This window comes from Mastigoproctus giganteus, chromosome 8 (genome assembly GCF_048544385.1).
Source record: "Mastigoproctus giganteus isolate SK-2022 chromosome 8, ASM4854438v1, whole genome shotgun sequence".
Lineage (NCBI taxonomy): Eukaryota > Metazoa > Arthropoda > Arachnida > Uropygi > Thelyphonidae > Mastigoproctus > Mastigoproctus giganteus.
The window spans coordinates 73,449,371-73,465,839 of NC_143582.1; the positions used below are offsets into that span (position 1 = coordinate 73,449,371).

Sequence of the window (16,469 nt, forward strand, 5' to 3'; positions counted from 1 at the left end):
ACTGGTTAAAGAAGTAATGCAGGATCATCTAAACAAGACTGCGGTAATAGTTCAGACACAGCATAGGTTTGTTAAGGGGAAGTCTTGTCTGACAAATCTGATTGGATACTATGATGTGGTCACAAAGGAACTGGATTCAAAAAATAATTTTGATATCATACACTTGGATTTCAGGAAAGCTTTTGATACTGTTGCACATGAAATACTGCTGTACAAATTGGAGTGGTATAGCAAGTTGCTGCAATGGGCAAAAGGGATGGGTGAGTGAGGATGGCAGAGAGTGGTAATAAATGGACACTGCTCTACATGGACTAATATTATTATTGGAGTCCCTCATGGTTCAGTGCTGGACTCATTGTTGTTTTGTGTATTTATCAACGATATCGATGAAAGTATATCAGGCTTAATGTCCAAGTTTGCAGATGATACAAAGGTTGGCTAGGTTGTTAATGACAGTAAAGACAGTATGCTACTGCAATGGGATCTAGCAAAGTTAGGAAGATGACTGAGCAGTGGCAAATGAAGTTTAACATTGACAAATGCAAAGTACTGCATATGGGTAGCAGTAACCCATGAGAAACATACCAACTGTGTAGTACTACACTCAGGGAAGTGGAGAATGAAAAAGACCTGAGGGGTAACTGTGCCGTCTTATATGAAGTTCTCTGAGTAGTGCAGACGGGCTGCAGAGCAGGTCACGGATTTTGTCAATGATACATAGGAATTTTGCTACCAGATAGAAGGAAAATGATTATCCCTTTGTATAAGGCAATGGTCCGGCCACACCTTGAGTACTGCGTACACATATGGAGGCCTCATTTTAGGAAGGATGTAGAGTTGCTAGAATGAGTACAGTAAAGGGCAACAAGGATAGTGAGAGGAACATAGGGGTGCTCTTACCAAGAGAGGCTTAAGTTCTACAAGTTGCAGCATCTGGAGATTAGGCACCTGCAAGATGATATCTGACTGAGGTGTATAAGGCCTTGGTTTGAGCAGGCTCAATGCTGATGGGATACTTCTGTTTGCCCAAATTAAGAACCTGAGGGGGCATCGATTCAAACTGAGGAAAGACAGTTGTAGAATAGATGTGAGGAAAGACAGTTGTAGAATAGATGTGCGGAAGTTTGCCTTTAGCCAGCGGGTAGTTGATTGCTGAACCAGACTTCCATCTGTTATTGTGGAAGTTGATAGCGTAAATAAATTGCACCATCCTTGACAGTACTTGTGCAATGAGCAAATGAATTAGATAATCTCTGGCAGTTATATGCTACAGAGAAAGACCATAACTGTGAGGAGTGTATTAGGATAGTGTATAGTAATGCTGAGAGTATAATAAATGAAATGGGATAAAACTGATATCACAAAAACAACTGAAAATTGGTGCCATCATAAGGTAGTGGACAATGAATTTTGCTATGGTGAGATGGTGGGGGGGGATAATGCAGCTTATTAAAATCTGCTTGAAAGTGACAAAACAAGAGAGTTGATCCAGTCCAGGAAAATGTCAAGTTTGTATTGTGAGATGACCAGTAGTAAAAGATGATACTGGGGGCATGTTACAGGCCAAATGATTCCAGAGTATAAGAAAAATATCTTTAGGCAAGCAAGGGTGAGTTCATCTTTATAGGCAACTTCAATTTCTCTCTTATAGAGTGGAAATTGTTCATGCAATAAATACAGCAGGAATAGTTTCATAGATCATCTATTTATTTTAAACAATAGAAAAAGTGCAAAAGTATAAAGGGAGACCTAATTCTCACAAAACATCTGATAGCTCAGGAACTGATAATAAAGAGTGATAATGTCATATAATAGACAGCATTCAAATAAATTTCAGTGCTCAAAGAAAAAGGCCAAAGCTTTAATTACAGCAAGAGAGACTACAATGGACTCAGATGTTTCATGAGCTCTTATTAACTGGAGCTATTATTGTATGCTGTTTGATTCTAATGCATTAGAGCATTTCTGCATAAAAGGCTAAAATGCATAAATGGCTAAAACATTTAACTCAGCACACAGCATAGGATAGTTACAAGTTAATGTGAGACACTGCTTACTACACTAACTATAAGCAAATATGTAATTAAACCACAGGCCAGGTATGAAAAATCACTGATGAAGAGAGCTAAGAATGGGGAAAACAGATTCTATTCATATATGAATGAAAAAAGCAAAGTGTAAATTCAATAGACCCTTAAAAAAAGTTGAGTAGCATAAGTGAAAACCAAGACAAAAGGTACTTCATAATTATCTTTACTACTAAAACTACATTCACATCGAGGAGAGGGAAGGAGAATAGTGATGTAAGAGTTGAACTGTTACAAAAAGTGACAAGGATATCTGGGAGGTGCTTATCTGAAAAGCTACTTTAATTCTATACACTCTAATAAATGTTCTGTGGCTGAAAGCAATTTCTTGCACATCTCTCTGCACCTCCATAGCCAGGTGGGCAGGAGCAGAAGTGCATAGCACACGCTTCTTGATTAGACCGGGGTTCGAGACTGTGCCCACCAAATACGGAAGATGCGGAAAGGTCAGGGAATGACCATCGCATATCCCCGGAGGAGCAATATGGCTTTAGTTGCTAATGCTCCTAAAAACCAAACAAAACAAACTTGCACATCTGTCCTGCAACCATTATTCCTGAATTTAAATTTAAGACCCCTTATGTGCAGTTATCATAAAAGCTACAAGGCTTTTATACCAAGAGGTATTGTTCAAGGCTTAGACCTAAATGGATGTCTGATGAACTGATAAGATTCAGGACAGCGATAAATTATCAGGTGATACAGAAGCCTAAAGTAGATATAAACTATTCTGCAATCAAGTTGCAAAAGAGTCCAGGCATGCTAAGGCAGATTAGGAGAAATATCTAACAAAGATAACCTGTAAAGACTTCTTTAGTTATGTGAACATTAGAACAAATGAATCCACTAAAGATGAATGGCTTCATTTCTAATAATCCTGCTCAGGTTGCTGATACACTGAATAGTGTATTTTACATCTACAAACATTAGGAATTTTTTAGGGTTGGGGATGCCAGAAGTGAATCAAATTCGAACACAGAGCTAAATGATTATTTGATAACTGAGAGGAATGTGGGAAAGAAATTGCTAAAGTGAAATTTAAAAAGCATTTTGGAGTGGATAGGATTTATTCAATTATATTAAGGGGGACAGCAAAATTGGTCAGAAAACCTTTGGACATAAATATGAGCTCGCCCTTGGATTCAGGGCAGTCCCTATGGACTTAAGATGTGCAAATGTGTCTTCAATTCATAAAGGGGTTCAAAAGGTGACAGGAGTAATTACAGACCTGTTAGCCTCACTTCTGGAACAGAAGTGAAGTTTAACTAGTGACTCCATTATTTTCCATGGAAATAATGGAGTCACTAGTTCAAGAAATGCAGGAACATCAAAACAGGAACAGTTAAACTGCAGTCACAGCATTCATTTGTCAGAGTGATCTTGTCTGGCCAATCTGATTGGATACTATGATGCTTTAACAAAGGATACAAAAATAATTTTGACATCATATACCTAGATTTACGACTATCGTGAAACTAATGATCTGTATCCCACCCCATCAGCAAAATTATGTTTGCAATATGGCCATTCTGATGGCCATAAAATTATATTATTTTATTGTGCAGCATGCTATATACAACTGGGGGGAGGATTTATTTTTATAATTTTGACTCCATTAAATTATACTAACATTTCCAACATGTTAGTTCTCAGAAAATTACTTTCTTTAAATCTCCAGCCTATAAGAAATTTTATGGACAATTATTATTTCACATTACAAAAGGAACTAAAGGATATCAAAGAAAATCACCTGCTTGAAATGTGATACAACTGCATCTACTGCCTTATGAAGTTCTCTGACTAGGAGAGTTTTGGTGTGAAGTGCTTGGATCCAAGAAGATGGAAGAGAGACTGAATTTGGAGGAACTGGGTCTGTACTATCAGATGTTACAGCTTCTGCTTTAACTTGAGAGGGCTCTACAACAATAAAAAGCACAGGGAGGATTATAGTGCTGATAGTTTCAAGTAATCATTGTATAAGCTTAATTGTGAAAAACAATATTTTCCAGAATTAAGTAGAGTTGTAACTGCTACTTAAAAATGACAAATACAATTCTACTAGATTATTAAAAAAAAACAAACAAACAAAAAAACACTTTAATCACAATTTAAAAAGGCAATGACAAACTGTGATACACTTCAAGAACAAATATACACCAAGAGTCTAAGTTACATATCTCACAATACACATCACTGCATTCTGACCGAAAAAATAACTTAATATTCTTGCTGTGCCTGTTGCTCATTCAATGTTCAAAATAAAGCAAGAGCATTTTTTTACCTTTTATTTAAAAAATAGGATTTTTGTCCTTTTTCTATTTTAAAGAAATCTATTGATTACATGTACCCTGATTCAATTTTTTATATCCTTTTATTCCAGTAAATACATGGTACTCAAAACTGTAATCCCCCCCCCATCCACTATTTTAAAAATTATCACTAAGATAAGAGAAAATTGTTTTTTTCAAGTAAATTAAAAGCACATTTCAACATATGGTTTGTTAAATACTATTAATAGTAAGTATACATAAAGTGCATATGCACGCGTACAAACATAGACAGGTGAGTCATGTAACGGCCCATGTCTATATATACAAAACTCTTAGGTACGCTGCCAAAATTTTTCAACTGCTAATTGCTGCTGGCACCCGTTCATGCGGTTCACCTCGCATGACCAACATAATACCGGGCATTCTTTATTAATTTTTGTACCAACGTTTTTCGACTGAAGAAATGCCTGAAAGCTATCAATGTATGTTTATTTTATCTGTCTTCAATTTTAATAAACCGTTCTAGGTTTTAAGAAGTGTAAAAATGGCTGAACAGTGTGTAAGAACTTTGAGAAAATGTAGAAGAAATGTTAATGAAACAGAGGAGAGATCTACTAGACTCTACAACTACAAAGAAGGACAGAAAACATTGAAGAAAGAGAAGCAAGATTGGAAATGAGAAAACGGGCAAAATGCCGTAGGATTAATCAAATAGAAGTACTGGATGCAAATAATCAACAAGCTTATTTGCCTAGTTTGGATATAGCATATGTAATTAATGTGGAAGAGCATGACATAGGAAATATGTTATAACTGTGAGTATTGCAATGCAAGATATTGGGGACATGAATTAAACGCATCGAATAAATACACTAAATGCTGTCATGATGAAAGGTTTCACTTGCCCCACTGTCTGAGATACCTACTCTATTAAAGGAGCTGCTTACAGGGGATACAAGTGAAGCAAATAACTACAGAGAACATATGCGAGAGTACAACTCAGCAATGGCATTTGCATCAACGGGTGCAGAGATTAAATCACCACTTGGAAATAGCTCATACTGTTTTACCATTTGGTCTCACTGCTATATCCAAACGAGGCAAATAAGCCAGGATATGGACAACTTGATATTTTCAATTCTGCTGAAGCAACAACAAAACAGCTTGAAAAACAATCAAACCAAGGGTGTTAGGCTGAAGTAATGCAACAATTGGACGAGATACTGTGACAAGTTAACCCATTTGCTGAGTCATAAACAAATGCATCAAATAATCCAAGCCAATCCAACAATGAATGTGCGCATGGCATTTATAAAAGACCCGGACTTAGATAAGAAACGATATAATGCACCTACATGCAAAACGGAGGTTGCTGCAATATTTGTTGGAGAAGACGGGGAACCACCTGCAAATAGAGACATGCATATATCCCACAGGTGACTACTGTAGGACTGTATCATTACTAAACAAGAGTGGTGAAGACTGAGGGATCTAGATTAAACTATTTACTCCATAATCAGAAAGATGGCTATGTTACGCCAGGTACAGCTAGTATGAAATATTGTCTATATGTATTTGAAAGTCTGAAAGTGATCCACGTTTCATAACATGTGGGTCACTTTCAGATAAATTCAGGACCAAAAAAAAAAAAAACCAGCTGAAATAAATGTCTGATTCCAAATAGTTATAGGGCTATGTCTGTTTGAATTTTAAAAATTGACAATGGAGTTTTCAACGATAAAAAAATAATTAGAATATGCAAACATGTACCATATTTAAGGTATTCCTTCAGCTGCATGATGTGTAAGTTAACCGTTTTTCTTTGAAGATAATAAAGCACTCAAAATCTTATAAAACTATTGGTATTATTATGTTTATTTCTGAACTGGAAATATGTATATAATGGAGTCAAATGTTTTGTGATATTTTCTTACCACTTCTTCAGTGACTGCAAAGACTAATTATTATGGAATTAGGAATATAAGAGAATTTAAATTACATCACTTCAACATATTTGTTAAATACTCCTATTAGCAGATGAAAACAGACCCTATTAATTCCTTAGCTAAAAGGATAAAAACAAAATTAAAACTTACTCGCACAGAATAAAATTAATGACACCACTTAAAAAAACAACTTATATCAAAACCTGAGCCCCCATCCTTGTTCAGAAATATCAAAGTACACATAGCTAACTTTCCTATCAGACCCATAGTTAATGGTAGAAACTATTCAGGGTGAAATGTAGCCCAATGGATAAAAAACATCACACCAGGCTTACCTACAAATCTTAAAATGATAAAAAAAACAATGTTTACTCAACCAGCTAGAAAATACTAACATCAATAATGACAATTTTCTAGTCTCCCCTTTGACATTGATTTGTAGCTGTTATTTGACTATAACAGCTACAAATTGAACTGTAATAGTGCCACAGAAAAGGTTAGGCTGGCAAAGGCAGATTATGAGAAATCGCTGGCAAAGGGAGCAAAGAAGGGGAATAAGAAATTCTTCACATATATAAATGCAAAGAAGAGAAGAAGAGAACAAACCAGCTAGACCTTATGTAATGGACATGGGATAGTATTAGATACCCTAGCTGAAGTTGCGGATGAACTCAACAGTTACTTTGCATCGATATTTACAAAAGAAAAACCCTTTATGTCAATGAGAAATTATGGGAGTGAAGTTGGAAAAAAATGTAATTAATGATCACATGTTTATTTAATGAAAAAAAAACTATCGAGCCTACAGGCCAGCAAGGCTCCTGGGATTGATGGCATATACTCTATAATCTTAAAGGAGGCAGCAAGTGAATGCATTGAACCATTGAGGCTAATTATGAGAGCATCAGACTCAGGAGTGATTCCATTGGATTGGAAAAAGTGCCAATATATTTCCAATACATAAGGGCAGTTGTAAGAGTGAAGTGGGAAATTACCAGCTGATTAGTCTAACTTCAGTAGTAAGGAAAATCATGGAGACAATGATCAAGAGTGGAATTCAGGATCATTTAGATAGAGATGGAATTCTGAAGGATACTCAGCATGGTTTTGTAAAGGGAAAATCATGTTGAACTAACTTACTTAGCTTTTTTTGACACAGGGTCACTCAAGTTCTGGAATTAGGGAATAATTTCGACATAGTTTATTTGGATTTCAGCAAAGCATTTGACTCAGTCCCACATGAGGAGTTACTTTATAAGCTGGAACAGGTTAGAATCACTGGGAAAATCCTTAGATGGATATCAGGATGGCTTCCGGGCAGGAGGCAGAGGGTTGTGATAAATGGTTATTCCTTAGATTGGATTGATGTAAGATCAAAAACAACAGTGGTCCTAATACTGATCCTTGGGATACCCCAAGGATCAGTATTAGGACCACTGTTGTTTTTGATTTCCATAAATGACATTGATAGAGGGCATGATGTCAAACTTAACAGATGATGTAAAGATTGGTAGAGTAGTTAATGATCATCGCAAAGCAGAGCTTCTTCAGAGTAACCTAGAGAGACTTCAGGAGTGGTCAGAAAAATGGCAGCTATGCTTTAATCCAGCAAAGTGAAAGTATTGCACCTGGGGAACAGTAATCCCAAAATAACATACACTTGGTTGAGTTGAACTAAAGCCAGTAGTGGAGGAAAGGGGCTTGGGTGTTACGATATGGTCAGACATGAAGTTCTCCAAGCATTGTAGACTGGCTGCAAGGAAGGCCCATGGTGTCATATCGATGATTTATCGAACATTTGCTAGTAGAGATAAGGATGTCATAATCCCATTATGTAAGGCTATTGTTAGACTACAATTGAAATATTGCGTTCAAGTATGGAAACTGCACCTAAAGAAAGACACTGTGCTTCTTGAAAGTTGAAAGGGTCCAAAGACGGGTACCTCCTGGTGAGATCGGCAAAAGGGTGTCCGTGTGAGGAAAGACTTTGATGTGGGTTGCAGAGCTTGGCACTGGGCACCTTAGAGGAGACTTGATTGAGATGTTTAAGGCTCTGAGAGGCATAAACAAAATGAATGAGGATGAAATTGTCATGGTTATAAATGATTCTAGAACAAGGGGCCATAATTTCAAGTTATGAGGGGAGATGTTTAGACTGGATTGCAGGAAGTTTCATTTTAGAAAGCGAGTTATAAATTACTGGAATAAGTTACCTACATGGGTGGCAGAAGCTGACAGTTTAGGGAAATTCAAAGGTCAGCTGGATAATTATCTGGGGAGGAGGGAAATGCATAGGTTGTCTATTTCCTTTTCTCTTATTAATTATTATTTTATTTTATTCTTCTTATTATTATTTTATATATATATATATATATATTTTTTTTTTTTTTTTTGGCTGGTGCAGCATAAGCTATAGGCTTCCTTGCACAATGTGGCCATTGCTAATACTATGACCAGGAGAAAGAGAAGGTCAAATTTAGTTAAAAAGATTGATCATAAATTCATAAAATGGATCATATGAAATCATTAAAAAGGTGAATCATAAATTCAGAGCCACTACATATAAATCATTCACACAAGATGTTGTAGTTTTGCATTAGGAACACTTACCCACTACCCAGGTGCCACCTTTAGCATGCAGCACAGCATGGATATGTCAAAGCCTAGACTTCACTAAGTACTGAACAGCCCATTCCATACAAGTTCAACTGGGCTGACATCAGGTAAGTCTGACAACTGCAGGAGGACTGACAATCACCATAATGCCTGTTGAACCAGTCCAATAACACTGTTAAGTTGAAAGATTCCTTGGTGGTTTGGGAAAATTATTAACCTAAATAAGTGCACATAGTCAGAAATAGACCTGTGTAAGTCTCCAATGAGGTTCTGATCGATCTAACCAGTATAACCGCCCTTGAACCCTACCACAGGAATGGATGGTTATGCTGGTTAGATCGATCAGAACCTCATTGGAGACTTACACTCACTGTCTGTATGCCACACTTCCATCCAGGAGTCTGCAAGATGTACTGTACTTAGAAATGCAATTCACTAACAATGCAAAGCATAGGTGATGAGAGGAGTGACATGAAGCAACGGTGACAAAAAGCTGAGAGTTAGGGCTAAATTTGAAAGTGTACAGAATTTTACCCATGCATAATGTTTTCGTGTTGTCAGGGCCTAGAGAGATTGCACGGAGCTCATGGGGTAGAATTTAATATGGGATAGAAAAGTAGCTTTGCACATTGTTTTTTTGGCATGTTAGCAGGTGGTAGATGACTTTCATCAACCGGTGAAATACCACCACTTTGCTTATTGGAGGCTTGAAGTGGTTAAACCGATGTTTAGTCTCTAGAGCAAAGTTTCCGGCATCCCCCTCCCCCCATACTTCTCCTTCAACCCATGCACGGTACTATGTACTATAGGTTTTGATACCTTTCGTGTTTGGGGTTTTCATAAAAAAAAAAAAAAAGCATATATGCATAAGTATCTACTGTCTTTGCTATGTCCATCTGTCTGTATATAACACCAACTGACTGGATTTTCATGAAATTTTATATTTAGTTCATATTGAAAGATTTGTTGAGCCATTTCAAATTTCATTAAAAATCAAATAGGAATCTGGCAATTATTATTTTTTAATGCTAAATTCTACCCCATGCACAAAGCTCATGAGGTAGAAAAGTAGTTTTGCAAATTTCTTTTTAGGCATTTTAACATATATGCATAAGCACCTATTATCACCACATCCATCCGTCTGCATGTAATAGTGGGATTCCCAGCTGTCGGATTTTTATGAAATTTTATATTTGGTTCATATAGAAAGATTTGTTCATCCATCCAAAATTTCATTAAAAATCAGATAAATAGAAATTAAGCAATTATTATTTCCTTATTTTTCATACAATTTGTATGGAAAGAATAAATTCATAGATTAAATGTACTTTATGCAATGTTGTTAGCATTAGACAGTCTGTGCACTCTTCACGTGTATTATTATGTAAGACTCGTGAACAGATAGATATATACATAGAGAGAAAAGAGACTTAAAAGTATATGGAGAAAAAGCAATAAATATTATACAGTTGTAATTAAACTGAATGGCTAAGTAGTTTCGAGAACGCAAAACTAGAGAATCTTATTGTGCTCTATATATAAAGTTATAATCTTAGTAATTATATTTACTTTTCACTTCAGTTAATCATAGAAAAAGAAAAAACAGAATCCATCTGAAAAGTAGTGCATTGTATACATTACCTAACTTTGTAATAAAAGTATGTTATCAGATATTTAGACATTACTTAATAAGAAAGTTCAACTGATATCACATTTTCAGCATATGTTTTGTAGGCCCTGGAAAGCTTTTAAGATTAAATGCAGCCTCTCCTGCCCCATCCTGACCATAGAAATTTTTGTCATATAAATGAAAGTACGTTTAACTTATTACTCTAGAATAAGAAGTCAGTCAAGGCCAAATTTTCAACCAACGTTCTTCTGTCAGTCTTGGGACAATTTCAAGTCAGGTTATGATTTCACAGCCCTTGTTCCCTCCCCCTACAAAAACTGGCATAAATGAAAGTATGTTTTCACATTTCATATTTTCAGAAAAATGTGAATACTAGCAATTTTCACACATCTTCTGTTGTGTCCCTGAGATGATTCCAAGTTCAATTCCAATTTCATAGCATTGCTTCCCCAATTTTCCCAACAGAAATATTACTATAGATTTGGAATAGAAGCTCGGATCCATTTCGATGCTTACTTAGAACATTTTAGGAATCTTTGTAACAAATTTTCATGTGGATGGGTTGACTTATTTTATTATAAATCATGAATTGTTACTATTTGCTAATGTGCCTGAAATGTAACACACTACATACATTAACTAACTTATTTATTACCATGCATCCTTTTATCTCCCTCACCCAATATGATGGTTATCTGCTGTGACCATCAGCATTTAGAATGCCAAAGGCCGTGGCAGGTAAAAGGCAAGAGTTTCAGCTGCATAGTTCATGATGCAGATATTTTAGTTTTGATACCATACCTGGCTGCCTCCTTAGGGCAATGTGGAGCCCCACTAGGGCCCTGCAGCTAAATACCAGAGGAACAACAGACCAACACAACTCTACACCAAAACTTACACTACTTCTGGCTTTTACAGAGTTTGTACTGTGGCACAGAATACTATGTGGTTTTAGGGGAGACCTCTGGTGTCACTTGACAATAAACACTATACACTATGTACAGATTTAAATCTGTAATTAAAAAAGTTGCAACAAAACTAATTACAAAATGCTCTTGCTTTAAACCAATCAGATTCATGACACAACAGTATCCATGATAAGCAACTTTACCATGATATTTTACCTACAGCTCTTATTTTTTAAATGAGACACTTCTGTATCATATCAAGAGTACTACAAAACATAAGACTGCATTTATAAAAATATGTAACAATTGTTGGAACTTAAGCTTTTTAATAAGTGTGAGTTCTTTGTTTGTTTTTTTTTTTTTTTTTTTATTTGTAAAAACTTGTGATCATAATATTTATTTTCACAAAATGTAACCTTTTCTGGAGTTAGTTTCTTCACAAAATTTTGAAAATTCTACAGATAAATACTTTTAAATATTAATTCATTCTTATTTTGACTTGTATTCCCAATACTGAGTGAAGTTAATTCAAAAATCAAATCAAAATAAAAAATATATATTTTTTAAATTCACGAAACACTTGTTTTTTGATGTACTGCTATCTTCTACATCTGTTCATGCATCACTTGATTCAGTTTCATCAACTTCTAAATTTAAATTCCAGAGAATTTTGGCTTTTGTAAGCCAAAATTAGACAATGATGGCTGATAGGCACAATCTCCTGCTCTGAATTTAAAATCTATTTATGTGCTGCCATCTGTTAAAACTGTATCATTAGTTGGAAATGCAAATAAGAAAAGGAAGGAAGAACATAGGGGAATGTTTCAAAATAATTTGTACATTAAAGGATTGATTATTTTAAATTATCTTGAAAAACAGTATATGCTACTTATTGTAATCATGGATAATGTTATCACTGTTATGAAGTCCCGATCAGAGGTATACAGATATATAGAAAAAATGCTGTTTATCGCAATCAGACTTTGATTTATGTTATTGCTTTTTTTAACTTATTGCAGTTCATGCACATGCAGTGGAAATGATTATGTAACATCCCAATTTGTATTTTCAACTCCAACACTGTGTGGCTAGTTATTGATTTTGCTTTGTATAGTTCACATGGTCGTTACTCCATGAAAGTACTGCATACCTCTCTTCTCCTACCAATCTTGCTGTTTTAAAGTAGAGCTTTAATCCATTTCAAATTCTTTATTTTATGAATCCTCTTCTGATTACTGATTTCAGGAAGCATCGTGACGTTTCATTTTTATAGATGACTTTCTCAAAGAAATAGACGGTCAAATGAAAGTATTTTATGTTGCTTGATTTTCATGTTTACTTTATCTACTTCCACCTTGTTCTGTACACATTTCTGCTCTGCATCGGTAATCAACACTGAAGAGCTGCATTCTTGTTCTGGCGAATATTGTTATCACTTCAGCTGAGTCCTGAAGTGATCTCAATAAGCAGTGTCCACTGTATAGATGTACATTACCTCAGAGGGACCCATACATGAAAAATGTATATGTACTCCAGAAAAGGTTAGCACATTAAAAATAAACAAGATTCACATTATTCCTTAATAAAATAACACTGTACTGTAGGGGGGGAAAATAACATAATGAATACTTACTTTGTTCCTTTTCTGACGGCTGGCCATCACGTGCAACTCCACATATGGCACATGCAATTACTTGTTCTTTCTGTTGACTCTCCATTGCTCCTTGTGTTGTAACATTGTCAGAAAAACTAACAGATTTTTTATTTCGTGGACATGAACACTGACTTGAAGCTGAGTTCATAATTGGATCAGAATTATGTAAATTGCACTGATGTGATAATTCAGTGCTCCCTATTCCAGCTATATTCTGATGGCAGCCTTCGTCTGATGCAGTTCTAACTAACATAGCATGATTTTCTTGTTGCTGAATGTATGAAGGTTGTAACCAATGGTCATTTAACTCTGGCATCCACAGACTGGTAGTTGCTATTGGTAAACTTGTCTCCGGAATATTAGGCGACATCCTTTGAAATGGCTCTTGTAAAGATAATCGTTTAGATTTAGCTTCTTCTCGTCGAGAAACATGATATGCAGGAGATTTCCTGAGGATACCACGTGGTAAGTGGTACTGACCAGGGTTGTCAGAAGCAAGTGAAAGTGAACGCTTTGGTAAAGGAGGAGGGTAATCAGATGTTCCCTTCTGAACTTCATCTTCTGGTTGTGTCTTTTGTATCTGCTTAATCATATTTTTGAAACCTTCTGGTAACAAAATACTAAGTGAATCCCAGTCTTCTACCTGCTTTACACGAGTTAATGTCTCAAAATCATTGAAAGATTTTGGTCTTCCTTTGCTTTCAGAACTTCTTGCTCGACGACGGGTAACAGGCTTTTCTGGCTGCGCAGATTTTGCAGAAGGTAAACAAATTAATTCTGGAGTTTCTAGATTTCCCTGCATAGTTTTTAGAAATCCAAGATCTGGAAGAGAGTAATTTGGGTAACAAATGTAGAGCTTTGATTTTTGTTTCTGTGTGCTACTCATTTCTTTATCTGATTCTTTTTCCTGACCCTCTGTATCTTTCCTAACAAAAAATCCCCACTGGTGGCTATCACCATTCAGTGAAGTTTGAATTGCTTGATCACGAATATGAACAGGTATCTGAGTAGCACAATGACGTGTAGTTGCTATAATTACATTAAATCTCCTTTGCTGATGATCCTGAGCAGAGGAAGCACTACTATCCCTGATTAGCATATCACTAATGCTTGGTGTGGCAGGGCTAGCTTGAGAGCTATCTAAACTACTTTCTTTGCTATTGTTAATTTGCTTTGTTTGGGTACCTTGAGAAAGACTATCATAACCCAAATCTAAATTCTTCATTATCAGTTTGCCTGTTTGAGCTGATCCTTCCAATCTGTTGCTAACTTCAGTGTTTAGCTTCCCTGTTGGAAATATATTTTTTATCCTTTCCACATTGTTTCCCCGAATATTATGGTTCTGCATGTGAGATTCCACAGTATTGTTTTGTGGAAAAGAACCTTCTTCAGACGTAACGCTGGTACTCCCAAATGGATCTTTACTATCTCTCATAGTTTCATCACAACTGGATCCTCCTTCTTCTGCTTCTTCTCTGATAGGACTAGCTGTATTCACTATTTGTGGCTTAGCAAGAATGGCATCCATTAAGCTGTCTTCAAAATATTGTGAATTCTCTTCTTCAACTTCTGCTGTTGTGGAACATGTAACATTATTGTTGTTGTTATTATTAACTGTGTGTTTTATATTATCAGTGGTGGTATTATTATTTGTTTCAGTAGTGTCAAGCTTATTTTGATATTTGTTGAATGATTCATCAACACTTTTCTCTATGTTAGTTATACTATATATGTTCTTTTGCAGTGGTATGGCATAATTTTGTGATAGAACCCTCCCACGTCGTGGAGATCTCTGATAATCTTCATTTCTTGAAATGCTATGGATGTTGCACTCACGTCTGATTCTGGGTGGAGTAACTAAACATCCTGAAGATTCTGACTGACTGCTAGATTCGGATGCAGTAGGACTATTTGAAGCCTTCTTTTGTATCAACAACTTCAAGAGAGTGATGGACCTTTGACTGTTACTATAAAATGATTCTCTTGAGTGAGCTGACTGACTGCTGTTAAGATCATAAAGGGGTACACAGCCAAATGGATACTGTGTAGAAAAGATTAAAGACTGGTGTAAAAGGTTGGGAAGACTGTTACTTTTTACATTTGATGTATTATCTGATGAAGAAATACTGCAATCCTTTTGCTGAGTACATCCCACTTTGTTGGAGGTAGCTAATCCTATATCAGACCGAATCATACATCCTCTATTCTTACCTCTTCCATGAACCTTCATATCTGAATCATCAGAAAGTTGAGTTGTACTACCTTGAAAAGCGATAGTATAATTATCCTTTACTGGCTGGCAAGTTAGCATCAGGGATGGATCTTCTAATAAGCTGTAATCCAGGCTGTCAACTGAGATTGATGCAAGAGGCTGTTCTACCAGTGGAGAAAACAATGGCTCATCTTTACAAATGGACATATCAGTTGATTCTTCTGATGTGCTGCGTGGACTGAAAATGATACACAAGAAAAAATATGTTATTTTATCTTAAATATGCACTGTTGCATTTATATTACTATGTAATATAAATAAAAAATTATTTATGGAAATATAAGTACAAATTTCATATTGCTAAAAAAAAAAAATGAATACTTAAGATCACTTTACTACAGTAAAAACCTAAGATTCCTCTAAAAAAGGAAAATGAAATTGTTATAAACAAAGTTTAAACAAAGTTAAAGCATTATTAAATAAAAATAAATTATTTTTATTTAATAATGCTCTATTACAGAAATCTATCTATGTTGATTTTTCTGTTTCTTTTATAGTTTAACAGATAAAAGTGCACTGAGGACAATTTTTGCACTGGTTTTCCTGTACAGTCATGACATTTGGAAGGAATCACAGACTTTTCACAATTACTATGTATGTTACACAAATGCCTATAAATGACAACTTTGCTTGATTTCATATTATTGTAAGCATTCTCCAGAGTCCTTTTGCTATACCTGCAGATCCAAAGCACAAGAATTTAGGTGGCACAAAGTTTTTCAGTACATATGAAGCATATTTTGGAATGCTAATGGATAACAAGTCATGGTCATTTCACTTTTGTGGTAGCTTCCAAACAAAATTGACATCCATAGACAGCTCTAGGTATCTGTATGTTAACTATTTTTCTAATGTTCGAAGTCTGTACCTTTTGAAACCATATAAATTTGGAGAAAGCCCACAGACCACTTTTGTATGTCAGCCATTTTAATGTATGAGAAGGCCAGAAATTAAATAAATGTCATGTGTTGGACTATATTATTCTCTATTCCCCCCCTTGCAGCTCCCCGCTGTGGGGGGAGGGGGGGGGAATTGTTTGAATCTTTTCTTTAACTCCATTCCACACCATAATTTTTTTTTTGTTTA

The 16,469-nt window shown here is 35.6% G+C and overlaps 1 protein-coding gene across 2 annotated transcripts in view; it reads right to left on the reverse strand.

Annotated features, from left to right (window-relative positions):
• The window catches only part of LOC150081630 (uncharacterized), a 158,818-nt gene that overhangs the window by 50,917 nt on the left and 91,432 nt on the right, over positions 1–16,469 (reverse strand). For both annotated transcript variants that reach the window (XM_090380572.1, XM_090380571.1), the window contains exons 4-5: positions 13,091–15,561; positions 3,838–4,004 (exon numbers count right to left, since the gene is read on the reverse strand). In XM_090380572.1, coding sequence (XP_090236698.1) covers positions 3,838–4,004; positions 13,091–15,561 — 2,638 coding nt within the window. The remainder of the gene's footprint in view (positions 1–3,837; positions 4,005–13,090; positions 15,562–16,469) is intronic.